This window comes from Acanthaster planci, linkage group LG03 (genome assembly GCF_054643075.1).
Source record: "Acanthaster planci isolate LZ-2023a linkage group LG03, COTS_SCS, whole genome shotgun sequence".
Classification (NCBI taxonomy): Eukaryota; Metazoa; Echinodermata; class Asteroidea; order Valvatida; family Acanthasteridae; genus Acanthaster; species Acanthaster planci.
This window is the reverse complement of record NC_141779.1, coordinates 8,199,639-8,221,465: the sequence shown is the minus strand read 5'-3', so window position 1 is coordinate 8,221,465 and position 21,827 is coordinate 8,199,639. Positions and strand designations below refer to the sequence as shown.

The window sequence follows — 21,827 nt, the reverse complement described above, 5'->3', positions numbered from 1 at the left end:
CCTTGACCTTCTATGACCTGTGTTTAAAGTGTCTGATTCTCTAAAATGTGCCTGTCTTACGATTCAACCAACAGCGCCTCGTCTGTGCAGTGAGAGTGAGTTCCGATGCGTCTCTAGAGGGCTCTGTATCCGTGACCGTTGGGTCTGCGATGGCAACCCTGACTGCAGTGACGGCTCCGACGAATCATCCTGTATGCTTAAATTTTGTTGGGTCTAAATTTAAAGCAGGATATGCCTTAAAAACGATAAATGAATTCAGTGTTTGATTGGCCAAAACTGTGTCAATCCCAATGTTGCAGTGTAATTCAAAATAATGGTGCTCAACGATGCGTGACCGTAGATAAGAGATCAATGTGTCTTTGTAAGCTGCTGATGTTCTTTGAGATGACACCAAGCTTTTTTGCTTGTAAGCATCGATTTTGGACATATATACCTCTCTGAAGTGGGATGCACTTGTTTCAGAAATACAGTTGGTAATAATTATCCCTTTGCCGTACGTAAAACCTTTGTTGAAATGCATGATTGACATTATATCAGTAGCATACTGGTTGGACCACATCCACATTGGCTCACGAGAGCACTCTACAATGCCTTCTGCTTGGATCTTTGGTTTTTGGTATGCTTGAAAATGCTATGAAGGTGTCATTTTTTGTCCTTATTTGATCTTACAGGTGGTGCTATCATCTGTCGGCCTGACCAATTCAAGTGCACTGTGGGAGGTTGCATTGCAGCTAATCTGACCTGTAATGGCTTGTACGACTGTGGTGATCGCTCTGACGAACTCAGCTGTGGTAAGACACTTGGAAGAATTTAATGAAATAATGGGAGATCTCCAAGATTTACACAGTTGTTACATCATCGTTTATCTGGATGGTCATTTCATTTCCTTCTTTTCCTTTTGGTTATTTCTTTAGATTGCACCACGGATCAGTTCCGGTGTGACAACACGTTGTGCTTGCCCAACTCTCAATTATGTGACACCTATGACGATTGCGGAGACGGCAGTGATGAGACCCCACATGCCTGTCGTAAGTTGCGTCTCTGTTTGTGATTCTGCTATTTCTTGAAGCCTTGGGCAAGTCCATGGGTAAACTGTCATTTGACCACTGGTCAGCTGCTTCTCACCAAGATGCGTGGGCTGTACAGTCACTCTCAAATAATCCTAGCAAAACCATTTTCACAAAATTTCACCTTCACTCCCAAGAGCCTGGTTTTGAATGTTCCAAACATCTGTCATTTCAGTGACATGCCCAATAATTTTCTCTTTATGACAATACGGGCATTTCACAATAGTGCGCCTCGAAGAGTTTGCGATGCGTTGACCAATCACAGTGCGCGAAATCTTCGACCCAATGCGCGTTTAGAAAGGGTCGACAGATTTCGCACATTGTGATTGGCCAACGCGTTGCAGACTCTTGGAGGCGTACTATTGTGAATTGCCCGTATTGGTTCTGCACGTTGCTTTGGGTAGTATTTTATATTATTCCATATTAAAATGCAAAAGAACTATTTTGCTGTATGAACTCTATGAGTATATTTGAAGTGATACTTTAAAAATAATTGAAGTTAACTGTTATACATCTGTCCAAATAAATTTAATACAGATAAGTGTATCATAACCACATGCAAACTAATTGACTTTTTAATTTGTCTGATAAAATCCAACAAAGGTTACATAGGTGAGTTTAACTTCGGGCAGTGCTGTTGTAATGTTTTGTTGTATTGTAATGTTGTCGTTGACTATTATTGACATGTACACTGGAGAGGTCTTTTCATTTTGTTCAAAATGGCGTAGCCACCGTGATTGAGTGGATTTGTTTGTTGTCCCATGTGAAGCCTGTTGTTGATAGCACTGCTGTTAGCTTGATATTATTTTGTCTTGATTGAAGTCCATGCTCTTGATCAGTGATTTCTCACAATTTCATTGCCACCTTCTAGCTGATACCGTGACAGGTCAGTGGTTGCATGTGTTTGTCCTCTTCTCTAAACAAGGCCAAGACGAATGTGCGTTGCAACCAAATGGGGGAAATGCTATTGGTGTCTTTCAAATTGTTCCTTGGTACAGAATTCGTGCTTTGTTTCAATACTTTTGATGTGACCTTTATCCATCATCAGGAATTACGAAAGCCACTTGCAAACCCGTTGCTGCTTAGCAATTTAAATCTGTTGGGCAACGTAGATTTATACCACTATTGTCTGAGGTTCCAGTCCCAGCAAGGGCATGACCCATGAGGTCTTTTCACACCAAACACATCTTGGAATTGATGCAGGGTTGAAAACTGCTGACGATTCACACTTTAAAATGTCCAACCCCTTGCCAACCCTGCGTCAAACCAGAGATTGACTTCAACCAAGGGTGAACTCAATTCTGCTCAGGACCGTATCTCAACCCGGACTGAAAATGGTCCGTGCTCATCCCTAGATTGACCTCAACCCAGTAAACTCAGTTTTCTTGAAACAAATGTGAAGCGACGCCGGGTTAAATGCGGGGTTGAAAAGTTTGTAGTCTAGGGCGGTTATGGGTTTGCCCAGGTTTGTGTTCAGTGTGGCTTGAGAGGCTGCCGTGTGAAAAGGCCTGCTTGTGTTTTTTTCCTTTGGATGTTTGGTCTAGACTCGTCTGCTTTCCGTGACATGAAATTTTAAGATGTTTAAGTACTGGTGATGGGATAATATTTTTACCCTGTATTCTATTCCAGTCTGGGGGCCATTGTTGCTGTATCATGAACAATTTAGGCCTTCCAAAAGTCAGGTTTGGCAGAAGAAATGGTCTATTATTTCTCTACATTAAATTGGTACAGATAGTAACGTTACAGTAAAGTCCTGCTTATTTTTTCCTCCTGTGACTCTATCTTTCTTACCTTGCTTATTGTACTGGCATGCAATTTCCCCGTCCATGTTCCAGGGTTTTTTATTTTATGTATGTCTGGCATCATTCAATCCATAATTTGCCAGTTTTTAATCTGACTTCCCTCTCACATTGTGGATGGACAGAGAAGGTAATGTTCTCTGTTCAAATGCCCAACGGAGATTCCTTGTCGAGGGCAAAATTCAATATGTTGCTTTTCTTCCAACAGAGATAGCAACTTGTGAGCCATCCACACTTGTGTGCATCGTGGACGGTCTACCAAAGTGCTTGCCAGAACACAAACGATGCGACGGCATCCAAGACTGTTTGGCTAACGAGGACGAGGCGGCATGTGAGTGCATCTCTGGGTCTCGGTTGTTGTCTCTGAGAAAAGTTGCCAAAAACAATTTCATGAGTAATGGGGACTTGGCAAGCTCAAAGCAAGTCTGGTTCCCTTCAGGGGTCACGATTCTGTTCAAAATGTGACCCACCATTCAAACCAGTCTGAAGTTGGTATCTTTTATGTTTGACATTTCCAATGTACCAGTGTAGGGGTCCAGTGTATCAATGGTGTCTGCTGAAACATTGGTCGTTATGGGGAATGAAAAATCTTTGTATATTTGGTATCATTTTCCATAGAGCTTGTCATTCTTTAGTCAGGGCCAATTTCATAAAGCCGCTTAAGTACAAGATTTGCTTAAGTGCAAGAAAACCTTGCTTGATAAATCAGGTAGCCAACCAAATCTCCATTTGTTTTGGGATCGTATTTACACCTGTCTTTTGGTTAGCATGACGATCAGATAGAGTTTGAGCTGGTGACCTTTGTTTTTCAATAAGCAAGGTTTTTTCACACTTAAGCAAATTTTGTGCTTAAGCAGCTCTTTGAAATTGGGTCCTGGTCTTAGAGGGCCGGTATTCCCCAAAAAGTAGACCAGAAATGTAATGAACAAACACAACTGAAACAAAAAAGGGAAAAAAGAGAAAAAAGCAAACCTGCGTTGCTAGTAAACAGTGGACAGTCTTTGCCAAACCTGCAATAGAATTGAGGAATGAATGTTTGTTTTTGTACTGATGAATCGTTCTTGTCTATCTCTCTCTCTTTCCCTTGATTTGGTTGACAGGTGATGTGGTATGCTCCGCCGACACTTTTAAGTGTCAGAATGGCCAGTGTATATCATGGGACAGAGTGTGCAATCTGCAGTCGGATTGCAGTGACAACTCAGATGAGACCTCATGCTGTAAGCCCTTGTATTCAGTGTTATGCTGTTGGCAGAGGCAAAGCCTGCAGCAGTGTGTACACTTTTTAAGTTGTAGGCAAGCCTTAAAGCTTAAATGTGTGAGAAGAACACACAGCCAGCACCCAGTGCTGAATCAAAACGTTAACAGTTGAACAAGACTCAAATAGCAAATATTATGTTATTTGATAAAGAATTGAAGGTTACTTTGTGCAAAAGTGAGCCTCACTGTCAAGTTGACAATGTATGACGTGCAGATCCTAACCAAATAGACCTTTCAATAATCAGTTCGTAGTTCCCACTGTAGCATAAAGCGTGAGCAGTCTATTGAAAATACATACAAGGGTACAAATTTCAACCGTTCATTTTTTCTGAGGTTCTGCAGAATTTTTCTCCCTTTTTCTTAAGCAAACCCTTTAAAATCATTGCAGTTATAGATCTTAATGGGTTTTTTGAGCACCAAATAAAGACATTCAAAGTTTCTTTTGTCTCAGTGCACGAGGTCGGTAGAAATCAGCAGGGCATCTTTTGGCATGAGCTTGAAGGCAGACTCTGCTCACCATGTGAGCTGACATGTGTAGTCTAACTCATTGACACCTGGTGGTCAAGCAGTACTTTGATATCTTTCAACTAATGGGACCCTCTTGGTAGATCTGCCTGACTGGCCCAGAATATTACACCAAGAGAGCTAGGGTTAATGTTAACTGCTTTCTTTTGGTTTTTTTTCCAGACAAGGACACAGTGGAGTGTGAAGCAAGCACCTGTCAAAAGGAGTGCATCACCCTGTCCCCTACCAGCATTGTCTGCAGCTGTGGGAGGGGTTTCGTGGAGACGGCAGATGGTTGTGAAGGTGGGTGCTTGCATGTGTGCATGAATGATCAAGGGTACCAGACCATATATACTACTCTCTGTTCAAAGAGCACAGCTTCTTGCAAAGGAGAAGAAACAGAAATACAGAAATAAAAGCAAGGACAAAAAAAGAGGAGCTGAATGAGTGAATTTGTGAAGGAATGGAAATGGGAGGATCATGTGAACATTAAACATGCCCTTTTCATGTGGGCGGCTACCTCATTTTACAGATGAGTTGAAGGTGTTGGAAAGGAATTGTTAGTTGCGTCTCTGTTTGGTCTTCTATGGGATGCTGAGGTCACATCAGAAGATGTGCTGACAAGAGTCCTCGTGCATGATGAGCATAGTTATTGTGCAAGTGTATGAAGCAGTGTTGTTGAGTCCGTCACAAATCCCTACACGGGTCCTTTGATACGACCAGTCATAAGTAACGGGGTGAACGGCGACAAGGGAATGCTTTTGTTGAAGTTATTCTGGATAGCTTGTGACTTTGAACAGATGACTTGTGATGAACCTGGTTGGACTTTTAAGGAACCCAACTCCATTACTGGTATGAAAAAAACGATTTAGAAGTCTGAAGAAAATTTATTTTAAGCAGAGGCCAGTGGACAGCCACATGCATTCAGTGTGGTAGCAGTTTTTGACGATCACACCTTTTGACCCCTGCTTTTGGCTGTTTTTGTTTTTTACCCCCCTGAAGATATCGATGAGTGCTACCTCAACAACCCTTGCCCCCAGGTGTGCAGGAACACCAAGGGTAGCTATGAGTGCTACTGTGCCAGAGGGTTTGTGGATCGAGGCATCCATGGCATGGACTGCAAAGCTGAGGGTAGGCGTCAGCACCAGCGTTGTTGTGATTTCTGCCCTCAAACTATCTGAGTGATGAGAAAGACGAAACGTTTATTCAACCCTGCTAAAATGCAGCAGCACGCAAGAGTGGCTAAAAGCCATCGCACTTTGATAAAAATTTAACAGGTAGAAAGTCTGACATTTTGATCTCCGCAAGATCATCAGGGGTCATTCCAGTCTGTGCGCAGCTTTCTTGTTTTTTTTATTTATGGCAAATATTTACGTGTAGCAGCTTTGGAGGGTTCCCAATTTCCAGATTTGAAGAGGTAATTTATTTCCTATTTTAGAGTCCAAAAATAAAGCCAAAAACTAGCCTAGACAGCAATCTTCAGCTGTCTTTATTGAAGAGGAATACTATATTTAAAAAAAAATAAAGGCGTACAAAGATGCTGCCAACATAACTGAACAATATGTGAGTGCCAAAATGTTGTGTAGTATCCAGACTTTTAGAGGCTGTTAGCAGGAAAACTATTGGAGATATCAAGCTGAAACTTCAGTTTTCTTAATTTGGTATGCCAAGGCAGTATTAGCAATCTGATACAGACAGAAACTGAATTGGGTTACAAGAACGGGTGTTCAAAGTGGCGGGATCGACTTTAATCTGTGTGACTATGACTCGAGGAAGACTTGACTTGTTTTTGTCTCAAGCCCATCAGCTATAGCAGTGTACTTCAAGTCATCTCTCCAACACTTGTAACTATTTATCAACTGTTTTTTGGGATTCATTGTATCCCTTTCTTTGCCTGGTCTGCATCTCTAGGCGATATTGAGGTGATTCTGTTTGGGGACGGCTCAGAGTTACGCAAGTATGTCCTGGAGCAGAATGTGTACCAAGACCTTGTGGTGAACGAAGCTCGCATCGAGTCCTTGGACTTTGACAACCACTCAGGTACAGCTGACCAACAACTCCCTCCCTTTCTCTGGGAAGTGCCTCGGAATGCCAGGGGTTTCTGCTCCTCTCTTTTAGGCAGTCCCCACTTCATAAATGCCAGTAACCTCCTCCTTCATTCTGTGTCTGCCACAGACTTTGTTAGCATTACTTTTGCTCTTCCATTCTCACAATTGTCTGTGACAGTGGCATGAAGTTTCTGAGGTTTAAGGCCATTGCCTGAGAACTGTGCCCACATGTTAAATTTCTTTTCATTGCACTGTTGGTAAGCCACACGGCTGTCGTCATAAAGCATTGCCCTGGCTTTTTAATGTGACACCGTGGGTTTTCATGATAGTACATGTATATGGCTCTCTGTGTGTGCACACAGGCATGGTGTACTTTGCAGACACAGAGCTGCGGGCAATCAAGAGGGTTCCGTTTACCAACGATGGTGCCATGGAAGCTCCCGACAACTTGGGCCTAGACAATGTGTACGCGCCCGTGGGCATCACCATAGATTGGCTTGGAAAGTAAGTGCCCTTTGGAGCGGTAGAACTCAGTTTGCTTCAGTTGTCTTGAGGAAAGTTTAGTTTACAATTACAGTTAACTTTAGTTTACCCAATATGGCATGGATGATAGATGGATTATACTTTCTAGTCATTATTTCGAAACCGGGCCCCTGGATAATAAAAAGTGATGATCAGTAACTGATTTAATATCAGTATGGAAACAACCATTAACATGAAAATAATTGTAAAACATGTCATTGATTGTGATTACTGCAAGAGTTGCAGCTAACAACAAATGTGAGTGATGTCATGATTTTTCAAAATTGTTCAACGACAGTCAGTTGAGTGTGATTGTATTGTTTATACACATTGTTAAAAAGCAGTGGACCAGTGGTTGAAGTAGATGTGGTCCACTGCTTTTTATCAATGTGTATAAACAATAAAATCACACTCAACTGACTGTCGTTGCTTCTTGTGATTGTGCTTAAATAATGACGTTGCCTGCTCAACTTTTTATGAGACAGGTTGCTTGATGTAAGCTCAGATTGATTCCGTGGTGGCACCGATAAGCTGGCCGCAGATTTTTGGTGTCAGTGTTGGCAAATCACAGCCATCAAGAACAATGTCCCTTTATAATGATGACATCACAGTTTGTTTACATGTGTGCTTTCCCATGGAAGCCAGACGGGATGATGGATTTAAGGTCCGTAGGAAAGTCCATGTATTAGCCAAAGTGGGATGTCATCAGCACAAAGTCTAGTTAGTTGCTCGTATTTTTATTTGACCCGAGTTGCAGAAATATTGGATAATAAGTAGATGTTTAAAAAGAGCAGTAAAGAATTGTGTTTCTCAGACTGCCTTTTCCTGTCTTTTATGACCTACAACATGCTATCTTCTTTTCAGTTGAGGTCAAGAATTCTGTTTTGTTATTGTCAAATGGCAGGTTACCTTGATCTTTCAGATGTATATGCTTTTGAGTAGTGCTTAAAATGTTATGTAATCATCAACCAGAACTAGCCAAGACTGATACTTTCATCATTGGCACAGCACCCAGTCATTTGTCCATTTTGTTGTTGCGTTTCCGTATTTGGTATTTTATCCAATACAAAACTTGCAAACTAATATAAATTCCCAAGACAGCCTAAAGAAGAATTGAAAGAAGCACCCATTCTTGTCAAACAAAACTCAAAAGGTTTTTGAGAAGTATCACGTTAATTGAAGTCTTAAAAGAGGTTGCTTAGGAAAACAAAGAAAAACAAGAAATGACATAATTGCCAACTTTCATTTAGTTTTTACACTTTTCACCTCCTGTAGCAATGTATACTTTACGGATCAAGGTCTTCCTGATGCTCCTCGCGGCAGACGTGCCGCCGCAGACCGAGGGCCAAAGGTTGCTGTGGCTGCCCTCAAGTCTCATCCCTACCATGAGAAAACGCTGCATGTAGCTACCATGCCACGCGCCATTGCGGTCAACCCACGCCGAGGGTGAGGGGATTTTGTTTTTCCCCAGCTAGTGGACTGCATGTGTATGTGCAGCAATAATCTCTTGCGTAAAAATATAAAATTGCTCTTTTTGCCAATAACATGACCCAATCCTTCCAAGTACAACAAACATTGGCGCATTTGTTCGACGGGCCTCTTCACTTTTTACCAAAGACATGGGAAATGTTAATTGGTACTTTGAAACTAGCGTGTTGTAATTTGTTTCTGTGCCTAATCAAGTTTCACTGTGCTTCAGTGTGTCTAGGCCTGTATGGAGGGGGGGGGGTTCAGTCAACTCTGAGGGTCAATCACACAGCTTTTACCCCCCTCCCACGTGCACCTTTCAAGTATTGGTTGTCACACCCACCATCCCTTCCCTCTGTAGCCTGATGTACTGGACCGACCTCGGGGCACCCGAGAGAGGATCGCGCCTCTTCATGTCCTGGATGAACGGCGAGAACAAGATACCGGTCCAAGCAGCCGCTGGGAAACTGGACCAGCCCACCGGACTGTCAGTGGACTACGCTGGCAATGATACCGTCTTCTGGTGCGACGCCCGGTCAGACAAGATTGGTTTCATCACCTATGATGGGTCACACTTTGTCATTCTCCAGACATCTGGCAGTAGGTTTAGTTATTCCAAATTTTTTTTGTTTCCTGGAAAGGGGCCAATGACCTTTTAAAGGGCAGGATATATTTAACAGCTAAGCACTGTTCATGTCTTGTAAAAGGGACTTGTCCCGCATTACGACAGTCATCACTTGTTTTGATTTCCTGCCAGCATCATACAAAACTCCAAAGTTGTCTCTGGGCAAGAAATTACTGAAATCATGGTTGTTCCAACTTTTGAATAACATTAGCTTCTTCATGTTAAATTATGCAAATCATCAGGCGCACCACCAATGACATGATAAATGTGTACGGTTGTTGCACTCAGACATATTGATCACAGACTATGACAGGACTATCCCACTTGCCACTTCCTGATGCAGCTTTTAAAAATGGTCAGGTTTAACGCTGGTCCCCTTCTGTCTCTGTCTCATCATTCCTTCAGGTCTCAATAACCCCTTCCAGCTGGACGTCTTTGGCAATCTCATCTACTGGACCACCCGGTGGACTGACCAGCGTGGCATGATCAGGACCATGAACAAGACCGGCGGTGAGCAAGCGCCCTTCCTGTCCGGGCTGAACTTGCCCACGGCCGTCAAGGTTTGGCAGCAGCATCGCTACCCCCTGGATGGTAGGTTCCAGTCTCTCCCACCACACTCAGCCTGTTAACCATCGTGATAGTCCATCAATCCAAAATCAAACCTTACTGATCGTTGCTATCGGTACCCATGCCTCATGCATTATTCATTAACTCACCACAAACCTTCACTGGGCCACTTACACCGACAGATTACAGATTTGCAGACCCCTCCTAAATATGTCTTGCCGACCATAGGCATTAGCGCTAGTTATTGTGTGCAGGGGTATAAGTGAGGGTAGGGAATGTCAGGGTTTGACAACCTCGGTGGACAACTTCAGAAAACGGGTTAAAAGGAGAGCTGATTTTAGTGCCAACTTTGTCAGTGTTCATAAAGTTGATTGCATGTGACCGTCTTTTCCCACAGTGCCCAACCCCTGCGAGAGGAACCCGTGCCTCTACCTGTGTCTGGTCGTACCCAGGCAGAAAGGCAATGCCATCACCAAGGGCTTTGAGTGTGCCTGCCCCAGTGGTGTGCCAGTGGATCCCAGGCATTGCGAAGGTAAAGCATACCCGAACACCCCCCTTCCCCAGTGTTACTTCATTCTGTATACTCGCTGTCAGGATAAAAGTGCCCTTGCATTCCATCACCTTGCACGAACAGTGGCAACTTTCTTCAGCTCCGTGTCTCAACACAAGCTGTTTTCCTTGCCATAACGTCACTCATGTTTTATAGAGGCATTTCTCCCTACTCTCATTTCTCTACCACTGTTTGTTAGCTTAAAATTTGAGCTATCCAGCCCCGCATCTTTGAAGGCTTCCAAAAGACAAAACTAACTAGAATACAAGTGAATGATCACTGTTAAGCTCATGTAAAAAATGTCACATAACACTGTTAACTTTGGGCATATGTTTCACAGTTCTTCCTGTTTTGAGTTTTAAAAATTAGTTGCCTAACTACTGGAGCAAACACCTCATCAGTTTTAGGGCCATAGTGTTGTGATACATCAGTAAAATCTGAAATCTAATCTACCCTCTGAACACTCTGAAATCAGGATCACCAGTTGTGCCCACTGCCACCACCCCTACCACTAGTGCTGTCCCGGTATGTCTGTGTCAAAATGGAGGCTACTGCAAGCCAGACGGATCATGCCAGTGAGTATACAAGTATATTGTCTTTCCTAGTCCTGAGTTTTGTCAAAGGTCTGTCCGCCTCTCTGTCTGGCATGTTGTCAGCGATGGTGCTCTTATTGGTGAGGGGGAGAAAGGAGCATTTCCAACTGAGAGGGGGAGAGAAATCGCGATTCCATTAAAATGACAATCTGATGAGCGGAGAATCGGGGTTCCCCCTCAACCTGGAAAAGTCATAGAAACTGGTTTTGGTTTTCCAGGCCTGGAAAAGTCATGGAATTTTGAAAAAATGACTAAAGTCATGAAAAAGTCCTGGAATTTTTCAAACACTGTGTGTGATTCCTGTTATCACAAATAAATGTACAGAATGCGTAATTTTATTATTTGTAACTTTTAAAGTCCCAATAGTCCAAGAAATTGTATTATTTAGCTGCCCTGGAGAATGGTTTTACTCAGTTAAGTAGAAAGATTCCTGGACTTCATGCCACATGTGGTTTAGTAATGGGTTTTGAGCTTACTTACACTTGGCTCGCAATATGACCAAGATTTTGTTTAAGTTTCTGTAATATCGGTGATCTATAAATGGTTGTGATTATAGATGCATTATTCGTGAAAGCCAGAACTGGCTGTTGCTTAGCATTTTTATAAAGAGCCCAGAAACATAAAAAGTTCCAATGCATATTTCCCCAATTACTGTCGATGAGGGAGACATTTTATGGGGTATAGCATCAGTAGTTGTTGTCTTGAGTTTGATTGAAAAGATGGTTTGGGCATTCTGTGAACAATTTTATGGGATACATGACTTCATGCCCCAAACAGACTGAGCAAATGTCCGAGAATAAAGGAACCAAGGGACTCGTAAAATTTTACCAGTTCCTGGAAATTCAACAAGTTGGGAGGGGTCTGTTTATTAAGTGGACACAACTGGAAATCTCACAGGTGGCTGTGCTGTATAGCAACGGCCTGCCAACAGTTGTAATATCTGGAGATTTACAGACAGGAAAGACAACTCGCTGACAAAATTGATGGTGGGGGGAATGCCCCAACACCCCATGTTAGAGACTCTTCAGGCCATGAGGCTGCTGGCTTTGGAAAAATAAAGACTGGTTGAAGTTACCGGAGAAAAGAGGAAAGCTGTTGAATAGAGAGTGGTTTTGGTTGACTCCCATGAGGAGTGGATTTTGTAGTTGTGTTCTGTTTGTCAAGTTTTGGTCAGTCAGTGTTCACTTCTTATTTCCCCAGATGTCCTGATAATTATGAGGGAAAAATTTGCGCTACACCGTCTGAGCACGGCGGAGGTCCTCCAAACCAAAATTCATGTAAGTTGCTTTTTTTTTTCAAGGTTTAACAGGCACCACACCACATAGAAACTGCATATGGTGCTATGGTGCTGTGGTCTGTTTATGAAAGCTGCGTCAGGATACATTGTTTCCTTACACTTGTTTGGCAGCGCATACTGTTGGATACACGTGACCAAATTTCACCTGAATGAGCACAAATCCATGCTGCATTCTTACCACTAGGCACAATTTTGCACAAAATCTGCTGACTTTCCTTTTGCCACGTAATAATCATAGTTTTTGTCAACCAGTTGATTACTTATTTGTTCATATTATTTTATTCAAAGTCGCCCCCCCCATGATCTGCTTCCTTTTATGGAGAAAGAAGCTTTCTGCAAGATATTTCACAAAACTTGATCTGTCTTGTCTGTGTGTGTATTTCCTGTGTTTGTAAAATTATTTTGAGGTTGTACCAGAAGAAAGCGTCTTTCCATAAAGTTTCCTGCCACAACACAAAGTTCATCTCTCACCCCACGGCCCACTGGACCCATCAAACATGCTTACCAATAGTATACAGGCATTCTTGGCCAGTATTTGTGAATATGAAATTTGCATACAGTTGAATGCCCCATTCAGTCAGCACCAAAAATACCCCATCCCCTGATCCAATTTTTTTCCCTACATACCAACCCTATTTTTGAAAGGCATTGTAATCTGAAGCAGCATTATTTTGGCCTAACCAATTACCGAAAAATGGGGCCATTCTATATGTCAACTTTATACCGAGTGGATTGATTAAACCTTACCCCATTTAATGTGGTTCGTATTTGTGGTATGGTGTGGTAATTTGCGGCTGAAAAAGCTAAACCTTACAAGTTTCAGCCCTAGTGTTGGACCAGAAGTTTGTGTTGTGGGGACAACCACTTTTGTTTTTGCAATTTTGTCAAAAGTGGACATGGTATATCCATGTGAGAAACATTTATCAATGTTGATGTCTTGGGTGAGGTGATATAAGGCATCCAGATCTGTCACTTTCTCTTTTTTTGCTTCAAACTTCAGAGATAATTGTTTGGTTTGTTGTCTAGCTCATCTCAAAGTTAGCATACTTAATAGATCATTAACATTACATGTATTCTAATGTTAGTCCTTCTTCAAAACCAGGATTCAGGTTTGCTATTTTATATTGGTTGGTTGCTCTGTTTAGCAATACTAAAATATTTCCTATGTTCCACTTCAGGGATGATGAGGTAGTAAACTGAAGGAATGCCATTTGAAATGTCTCTTGAATGTTTGTTTTTACTGTATCTTTGGTGAATGTAATCTCAGATAACACAGAACTGACCATGTACATCTACTGGTATTCTGTGAGAGTGCGGTGTACATGGTTGTCAGTGCTTCTAATGTCTCTGGCTTTTCTGAGGGTTTCTTGACATAACCTTTGTCTGACAGCTTATAACGTCAAACAGTAACATCATAGTTTTTTCATTCTTTCCAACTTGCACCGGACCTTGCAGTCAATCACCTGCCACTAAAGGGTGGTCAACACTTAGGTAGATAGTTTGTTATGTGAACTTGTCCTAGTTGGTTGTGTGAATCATAAAATCATGACAGTGAGAAGAGTAGTAGACGTAGAATTCTTCTACTTAGGCCTACCCCTACCAATTGGATAGCATCTGTCAATTTCTTTTATATTTCAGCCACTGGGCACAGTTGTCCTTTCATCCTCAAAAATCTTGACTCAGTACTGGTTTTCTGTAATCCCAGTTTAACACCCATGGTTAAAAAAATTATTTTTTTTCCCGGTATCAATGTGGACAATAGCAATGAGTGCCAACTTTCCATTTGTTTAATGATTATCCTAATAATCCAGTAGTTTTACAGTAAAATCATGCATGTGATTTTTGCCATTGACACACAAACTTTAACCACTTTGTGCCGGGCCCATTTATCCATGTTGATTCTGCTGGGCCGGGTAATTCTTCATTTTTTCTGTTTTCAAAATTCTTTAAAAATTCATAACTTCATTTACTGGATGTTTATACCTACTCGAATGACTGTCTGGTGGCTACTCTAATCTGAAAAACAGCATCAAATAATGGCCAAGTATTTCAGCTAGGCCTGCCGCCTTGTAAAGGAGCCCAGATTGTGCGGTGTTAAGCAATTTTCTTTTGTTTTCAAAACCGGATTTGTGCACTGCTGATGTCTTTTCAACAAGGGCCAGATTAGTGTGCAGCGGTATTGTAATCAATCCACTCGGCCTGAATGCCACAAACAGTGGTATAATCTTACAAAACAATGACGGATTTCCTCCGCTATTAACAACTGAAAAAATGTTGGAAAGTCCCAGCAGCGTGGTTCCGAGTATGGTCTTTTGTTACAAGGTCTAGCTCTTTTGTCCAATTTTGGGCACCCAGGCAATGCGTACAAAGCCAATGTCTCCGAAACCAGGGTCCCCAGCAGGAAGTGGTTAAGGATTTTCCTGTATGTTGTCTGTATGTTGTCACATCATGTAAGCCGTCTGCAAATTATTCTTTTTTGTTTCTTTTGTGATCGTTTACTTGATGCATTATCCAGTCTATTGTGATGAATGATGGTGATATATTTTGTCTTGCAGCCATTGGCCTTGTAGTGGGGCTGGTCGCGTTCATTTTCATCGCCATCATTGTGATTGTCATTCTGCTGTTTGTGTTCCTGAAAAAGCGAAGGTGAGAATCAAAAATGGTCTGCTTTCTCTCCCAAAAATTCAAACTGTCTGAGAAGATCTCTTCCAAATTGTGCGAAAGGGCTGTCCTTTCCGAGCACAAATAACATGTTTCTACCAGTCACGTCCATCGCAATTCCAGTAACAATTCTGGCCAGAGTAGGAGACATGAACAGTGACACAGGAAGGCCTTTGTGGCATTTCATTGTGACAGCTGTAGTGAACAGCTTGTGACTTGAGACTGGATGACAGATTGACTTTTGGTAACCTAACAGACTCACCCACAACAGTGGAAATCAGTTTGAGCAGCATAGCCAGCAAAATCACCCCTGCAATATTGTGACAGATATTGATGCTTAGAAATACAATTTTTTTTCAAGCATGAAAGAGCATGCTTTTTTAAAGTTACGATTACATAGGGGTGAGTGGTTAATTGACCTTGGATTAAGAGATGGTATATAACAAGTTTGGTTGTACTGTTCAGAGATCTTAAGATGCTTTTGTTTTACTGACTGTGGCCAACAGGAAGTTTGCAGGTCCAGTGACATATCGCGATGGGCAGAATGTTGACATTCATCCCCCTCCTCCAGGCAGGGAAGTGGAACCGCCTAACCACTATGAGGTAAGACCAGACACCAAAAGGAAGGCTTGAGAGATTCATAAGAGTAGCCGTTCTCTTTCATCACTGTAAACAAGATGGAAGTTGCAGAACCACTGCTGTACTCACAGTTCTTGATAAGTACCAACAATTGCTTTACAAGTACTCGCAGATTTTCACCAAAGTACAGCTGAATACAGTCCCAGTAAATGTCACAAACTATTTGAAACCTGCGAGTACTTGCGTCATTCTGTAAGTTCAGGGTCCAAAAGTGGGACATTTTTGTATCCCAGTTGCACCTGACCTGTGTGATTTGACGGGGAAATAACCTATTTCTGTTTGTTTGGCAGGTAATTTGCATTAATTCATCACTATTGGAAATTAGAAAATGTGTTCTGAACTTACAAAATCATATCTCAGATGTGACAAGGACACGAAAAAAATTGGACCCCTAATTTATAGAAAGACCCACTTGCAAAACAAGTTTTACAGAAACTGTACCGAAGACTCTGCAAGCAGAATCATTCTCAGGGGAAGAGTCTGAGAAAGAGGTGGAATCTGTGAGGATTCTACTTGGATCAAAATGTTAGGCCCTCCAATTTCTTAGAAGAAGCCTTTTGCGAGTTGAATTTGAATCAAATCTGGTACACTGAGTTATGTAATTGCACATAAACCAAACAATTTGAGTTCCCCAGACTAAAGACACTGTTGCTATACCATGTGATTGAGGGCAAGCATTTGCATAGCAACCACCATCTCTGGAATGGACTGGTTCCTTTGTGTACTTCTTATCCATTGTAAAGAGTGTATTGGTCTCCTACGTAACTAAGCAAACGCTTGCCCTGAATCATGAGGTATAGTGACAGTGTCTTTAGCATGGAGATTCAAATTATGTTCAGGTGAATTTAAAGCAGTCAGTGTACCAGATTTTACTCAAATTTAGCTCACAAAAGGCTTATTTAAAGGGCTTGATTTAGTACCCGTGATGACTTATAGTGATAACAGTGATGAGAGATAAACATCCAAAGTTGTTCGCTCTCTAGTTTATTGAGAAAAAAATCTGTACCTTTTCTTGTGGCCTTGGCAGACCTCTCTGGCACCGCATGCCCCCGTCACCTTCGAGAACCCCCACTACGCCCATGTGGCTGGTGCTGCCGGTGGGGGAACTGTCACTCTCCCGCAGAAAACGGCCCTGCCCTTCGACCCCTCCCTGTACCAGCCGGGCTACCAGGCTGAAGCCTTGCCTGAGAAGGCCTACCTACAGGACGGCTCCCCTGCGCTACAAGCCCACTACCCAGAGCCCCCGCCAGCCTATTCTCCCAACACCCCCCCGCCCCCTTCCTCAGAGGGCAACAAGGAACCTGACCAGGAAGCTTAGATCCAGATGGAGACAAGCTGCTTGAGTGTTGATGGGAAGTATAACTTCAATTTCAAAACTCTTTGTTTCTTTTGTCCTCATAACTTCCAAGCTGTGCTAGAGAGCACTCCTGTGACCCCAAACTTTATTGGCCTGTGTTACTATCCTCGTAGACAAAACTGTTGAGTAAGATTTGTGTGTATTCATAATGTTGCTCTTGTAGATTGTGTGTTCATCCTAACTTTCATTAATTTGCATCATCAAGTTTACACAGCTTAAGGCCACTTCACTCTCTGCTTAATGTCGCCTTATTAATTTGTGAATGTGACTAAACCTAACGTGAGTGGCCAAAAAAAGTCTTGCACAATATAAAGCAATAGGAACCCTGAAGGTATTTCGCCCATGTAATGTCTGTTTGCCTCAGGATGCCAAAACTGAATGGGGTCAGAACAGAGAGCTTTATTCGCTCTTTCTACAAAATAACTGAAACAAATTCTTCAGCCTAATTTTGGTGGATCAGTCATAAACGTTCAAGAACGCATTTAAACACTGGCAAATTGCATTGTAAACATTCTATAATCAGTTCCATTGTAAAGAGCATCTAATATGAAGTGGCCTTTGGCAAGTTTGAAAATGGAGCAGCACTCATGTCATCCTAACTGACAGACGAAAAGACTCCATATGTGTGCCTTCAATTCAACAAATCTGCTATCGCGGCAGAACTTGCATACATAACTACACTGGGTATGAACTAAATGAAAGTGCCTTATCGTGGTGTATTTCCATTCTCGGAAAGTTCAAATAAACTTTAATTGACGCATGTAATAGTGGATCTATCACTGTTTTAGTTACGATCACGAGAACTTGGGTCAAATTTCACAGCGCTGTCAGGCAGAGAATTTTCTACCAGCAGAATCTCGGCTCTCAAGTCTCAACACAGACTGGAGGCACATTCTAGTGGCAAAATTGGAACAAGGTAGCAGCTTAGCTGTCACTACCCCTTCAGCATATCTGTACACCTCAACCTTCAAGTACGACTAAGTTCATGCAGTTTTTGGCGCAACTGTTACTGCCGAATGTTACACAGTGCTGTGAAACTGGACCCTGCAAATTGTTCTTTTTGACTGGCCGTTTGAAGCCTGGATATTTTCTTTTTGAAAAAATATGCAAGGTGTATAGTATAAAGATAAGATCTTTATTTTTAGAGTTTATAAGGCAAAATGTGATGACCGTTTTGCAAGGCTGTTAAAATATTATTCAACAGCTGTTGGTTTTAGATGTTTTTTAATCTGAGTTAATGCACTGTTACAATGTACCTAATGTGTTTAATTTAAGAGGAAAAATTATACATACTATTTTTCTTTGGAAGAGGCAATTGGTGGATATACATTTTAATTGCTAAAGCATATTTTAAAATTGATTCGCTCTTAAAACTTTGAAACTTTTCTCCTTTGAAATAAAAAGTACTAATCCATTTAGCCTGCCAGTTGCTTCTATACAGTGAAAGATAGCACTGTGTGGCCTACTTGCAAGAAGAGGACATGCAATAAATGGCACTGAAAATACTCAGCCAGTTTTCGTCAGAATGTGCACAAGCCCATAGCATATGTGTAAGGATGGCAGTTGAACATCAACAATGGCATTTAAGAACACATCACACCTCTTTATCCCTGTACCAGGATATGAATAATATAAAACTACAAAAAGGTTGTGGCAATAATGAACTTTTTCAGTTTTATTTTTCTAAGGAATGAAATCATGAGTGTTACTGTATACACAGGAATGCCCTCTAACAGAGTTAGTTGTATTGTAATTTCTTCCCTTGACACCTTTTCGCTGGGCATCTTGGCAGTGGAAGAGTACTTGACTGCAAGGTTTCTTTTAAAATGAGTATGGTATTCTTAAGAATGTCGTGTTTTAGGTGTACAAATTTATTTAGTAGTACGATATGAAATAATTTTTTGTGCGCAGCCAGTTGCCAGTTGAAGGAGGGGGTAATCTCAGTGCTGAGAGAAATGTGTCACTGGGACAGTTGGTCACCCACCCACCCTGGTTGTGTTAATTTTCATGTCATGACTTTCAAGGGGAATCGTCAGATTAATCAAGTGAAGACTGACGACCCAAACATGAGGGAAAGAGAGGTGTGTAAACAATGATGCAGACATCTGCTCTTGCTATGAGTTCATGCAATAATGCATACAAAATGTCCAATAATGTGCACAAGACTTCATTCATGTACGTGCCAGCGTATTAACTATGCATACATGTAACACCTCATGTATCCTACAGTGCATCTGTACTTGCTGAGTTTACTGCCCCAGCAGGCATCCTACATCAACAGAAATTCCACTGGTTTGGGCATGGCAAATCCAGTCGTGTTTAAAGACAGTGTCACTGTATAGTGCTTGTCTGTCCCCCCCTCCCCCCGCTGATCTTTCAGTGAGCTTGGAAACATCTTGCCATTGCCCAAAGTCCCTATATATCGTCACTATTTTCACAAAGAGGTAAATTTCTCACCAGACAACAAAACCTAGCTTGCAAGAAAATTACATTTGAAGTTCGTCTCTTTTTCGGTATTCAGCATGCCTTTGACTTGAACAATGCTACTACATGAAAGAGGGGATCGTAATATGGCGCGAAATTGCCAAATTATATTAACGGAAGTCAGTTAAAATTGCTTATTTTGTAAACAAATCCACCTCTTTGTGAAAATGCTTAAATTCATGTGGCTTTTGTTTATCCATGAAAGCTTGTGTTATTTTGCTATAGCTTGTGCCAGGTGCAAATTTTTTACATATGTGTACATTTCCAAAGTCAAACTCGCCTCTTCACGAAAACGGCAAAACAAGTTTGCCCATGAATTTGCCTTTATTGCTAACACTCTACCTATGGAAGACAAATTCGCCTCTTTGTGAAAACGTGAAAAGCTGTTCAGTACAAATTTGTGATTCGGCTGATTTCAGTAGCTTTGGTAAAAAACGAGTACACCAAGTTGTAGGCATCCCATAGCCTATTTAATTTTGCCAAAAAACCCAAGAAATTTGAAAAAAATCATGATTTGGGGCCAAAGTGTCTCTTTGTGAAAACAGTGACGATATTCATGTATTAAAATGGGTGTACACATCAGAAGCAACAGGGAAGGGTGGTAACTATGTAACTATATGCGATGAATAACACTAGATGCCATAAGAACCAGTCCTATAACAAAGTAATGAGTCGACTTTGGGGGAATCAGTTCCCCGCTTTGAATTTGCCATATAATCCATTTGTCAACAACCTTATGCATCAGTTGCAGATTATTTTGTGAAACACAGAATGTAATTAGAAATAATTACTTGGAGTGCAACTTAAAATTAACTTTACGCGAATTAAGGAATAAGTCTTTCAAGTTTGTAAAGCTTTACATTGTTTTAAACTGATTTCTGTCTGAAGTGATCACAATTTTTTTTATTGACTTTAAGAGAATCTTTCTTTGGTTATGAAGATGAGTACATTTCACATAGAATACTATCTATTTTTATGGCATACTTGTGTGTATATCAGAAATTTTAAATTAGATATTTGTACGTAAATGTTGATGTACATGTATAGTTATGAATACTCTGGAAACTAATGTTTGAAAGACACTCTAGCATATTGTAGTTTTATTTTCAGAGATCTTTATTTTGTAGGTGTTTTTACTCGCTAGCTATGTTTCCAAAAAAAGCAACAAAAATAGATGACTGATTTGCAGAAACTGGACTGACATTTCATTTTTGAAATGAATTCAATCCTACTTTTACCCAATTTTATCAACAAAAATCATAAGGTACTACTTTCAAATATTTGTCCTTTTGGGGGGGGGTTCATTGGTATCAAACATAAATCTGACCTCTACTGAGAAACATTAATGCTCAGGCCATTTGTTTGAAAAAGTGACTATCTAGTATCGCTTTCACATTATAAACTGATCATTAAAGGTCATTGAGTGCATTCATTTGTAAACAAATTTTCCCCTGCAGTATATCATCCGTATTTATCAGGATAGTTAACCAGATTTAAAAATCAAAATGAACGGTGGAATACTTTCTTTTGAAATGTGTAATGATAATTGAATTTGTGGGATCATTCAGTCAAAATTTCCCCTTCCAGGGTGACAGGTGAGGTTTAGAGCTATTTTAACCCTCCTATGCTGAAGTCACTCTTTGGGTCACTTGGTAAACACCTCAAAGAAGCACAGCTGTGTCCTGTTGTGCACTGCACCAACATGCAAGAGAGTGACCTTGGGCACTTGTGTGCTGGTTAATAGGCCATAATTTCAGGCTGTTATAGTGCTGTATTGCAACCTATTTACTGTGTTCAAGCGTGAGCACACCTCCACCTTACATATGTATACTCGTGGGGTATTTCCTTTGTTCTCGTGTACAAAACTCCCACACAACACGGAAAGAATTTCAAATCACTGCCATTTCAACCAAGTTCAGTTTCCTAGGTTGAAATTTCGACCGCATGTCCCTTATATAAAACACTTCAATTTGCGACAGATGAATGGCACTTGAAAATTCCTCCTTTTTGAGAAAATTTGAAATATCTATTTTGTGAAATTCTTGCGGGGCACCACTTTAGTACCCCACAAGGTTCAAAACTGGCCTTGTGGGGTACCTTCCAAGGCACCGTGTACAAGCACATGAAAACAAGCAAGCCTAAAACAATGCAATCCTTCATAGGACCTCGATGTGTGCCCACAAATTTGAGGGATAACAACAGTAAAACTGCCATAATACAGAGTGATAATGCCCTTGGAAATTTTGGCATTAAAATGGAACAAACTAGTACAACAATACAATGCCATGGTGCAGTGATGTAATGCGGTAGTAAGGCAGTTAGTTGGATGATATAATGCTTCAGAAATAGAGACATGTGCAACGAATTGGCAAATTTGCGCAATTGTAAAA

General features: G+C 41.2%; 1 protein-coding gene across 1 annotated transcript in view; it reads left to right on the top strand.

Annotated features, from left to right (window-relative positions):
• The window catches only part of LOC110983445 (low-density lipoprotein receptor-related protein 2-like), a 52,359-nt gene extending 31,478 nt beyond the window's left edge, over window positions 1-20,881 (top strand). The window contains exons 23-40 of the mRNA XM_022242703.2: window positions 75-191; window positions 672-791; window positions 915-1,028; window positions 3,075-3,197; window positions 3,967-4,083; window positions 4,811-4,930; window positions 5,630-5,758; window positions 6,539-6,667; window positions 7,038-7,179; window positions 8,473-8,643; window positions 9,026-9,264; window positions 9,695-9,880; window positions 10,254-10,388; window positions 10,882-10,981; window positions 12,200-12,276; window positions 14,852-14,942; window positions 15,464-15,560; window positions 16,624-20,881. Coding sequence (XP_022098395.2) covers window positions 75-191; window positions 672-791; window positions 915-1,028; window positions 3,075-3,197; window positions 3,967-4,083; window positions 4,811-4,930; window positions 5,630-5,758; window positions 6,539-6,667; window positions 7,038-7,179; window positions 8,473-8,643; window positions 9,026-9,264; window positions 9,695-9,880; window positions 10,254-10,388; window positions 10,882-10,981; window positions 12,200-12,276; window positions 14,852-14,942; window positions 15,464-15,560; window positions 16,624-16,914 — 2,498 coding nt within the window. The 3' untranslated portion in view covers window positions 16,915-20,881. The remainder of the gene's footprint in view (window positions 1-74; window positions 192-671; window positions 792-914; window positions 1,029-3,074; window positions 3,198-3,966; window positions 4,084-4,810; window positions 4,931-5,629; window positions 5,759-6,538; window positions 6,668-7,037; window positions 7,180-8,472; window positions 8,644-9,025; window positions 9,265-9,694; window positions 9,881-10,253; window positions 10,389-10,881; window positions 10,982-12,199; window positions 12,277-14,851; window positions 14,943-15,463; window positions 15,561-16,623) is intronic.
• Window positions 20,882-21,827: the final 946 nt, after the last annotated feature.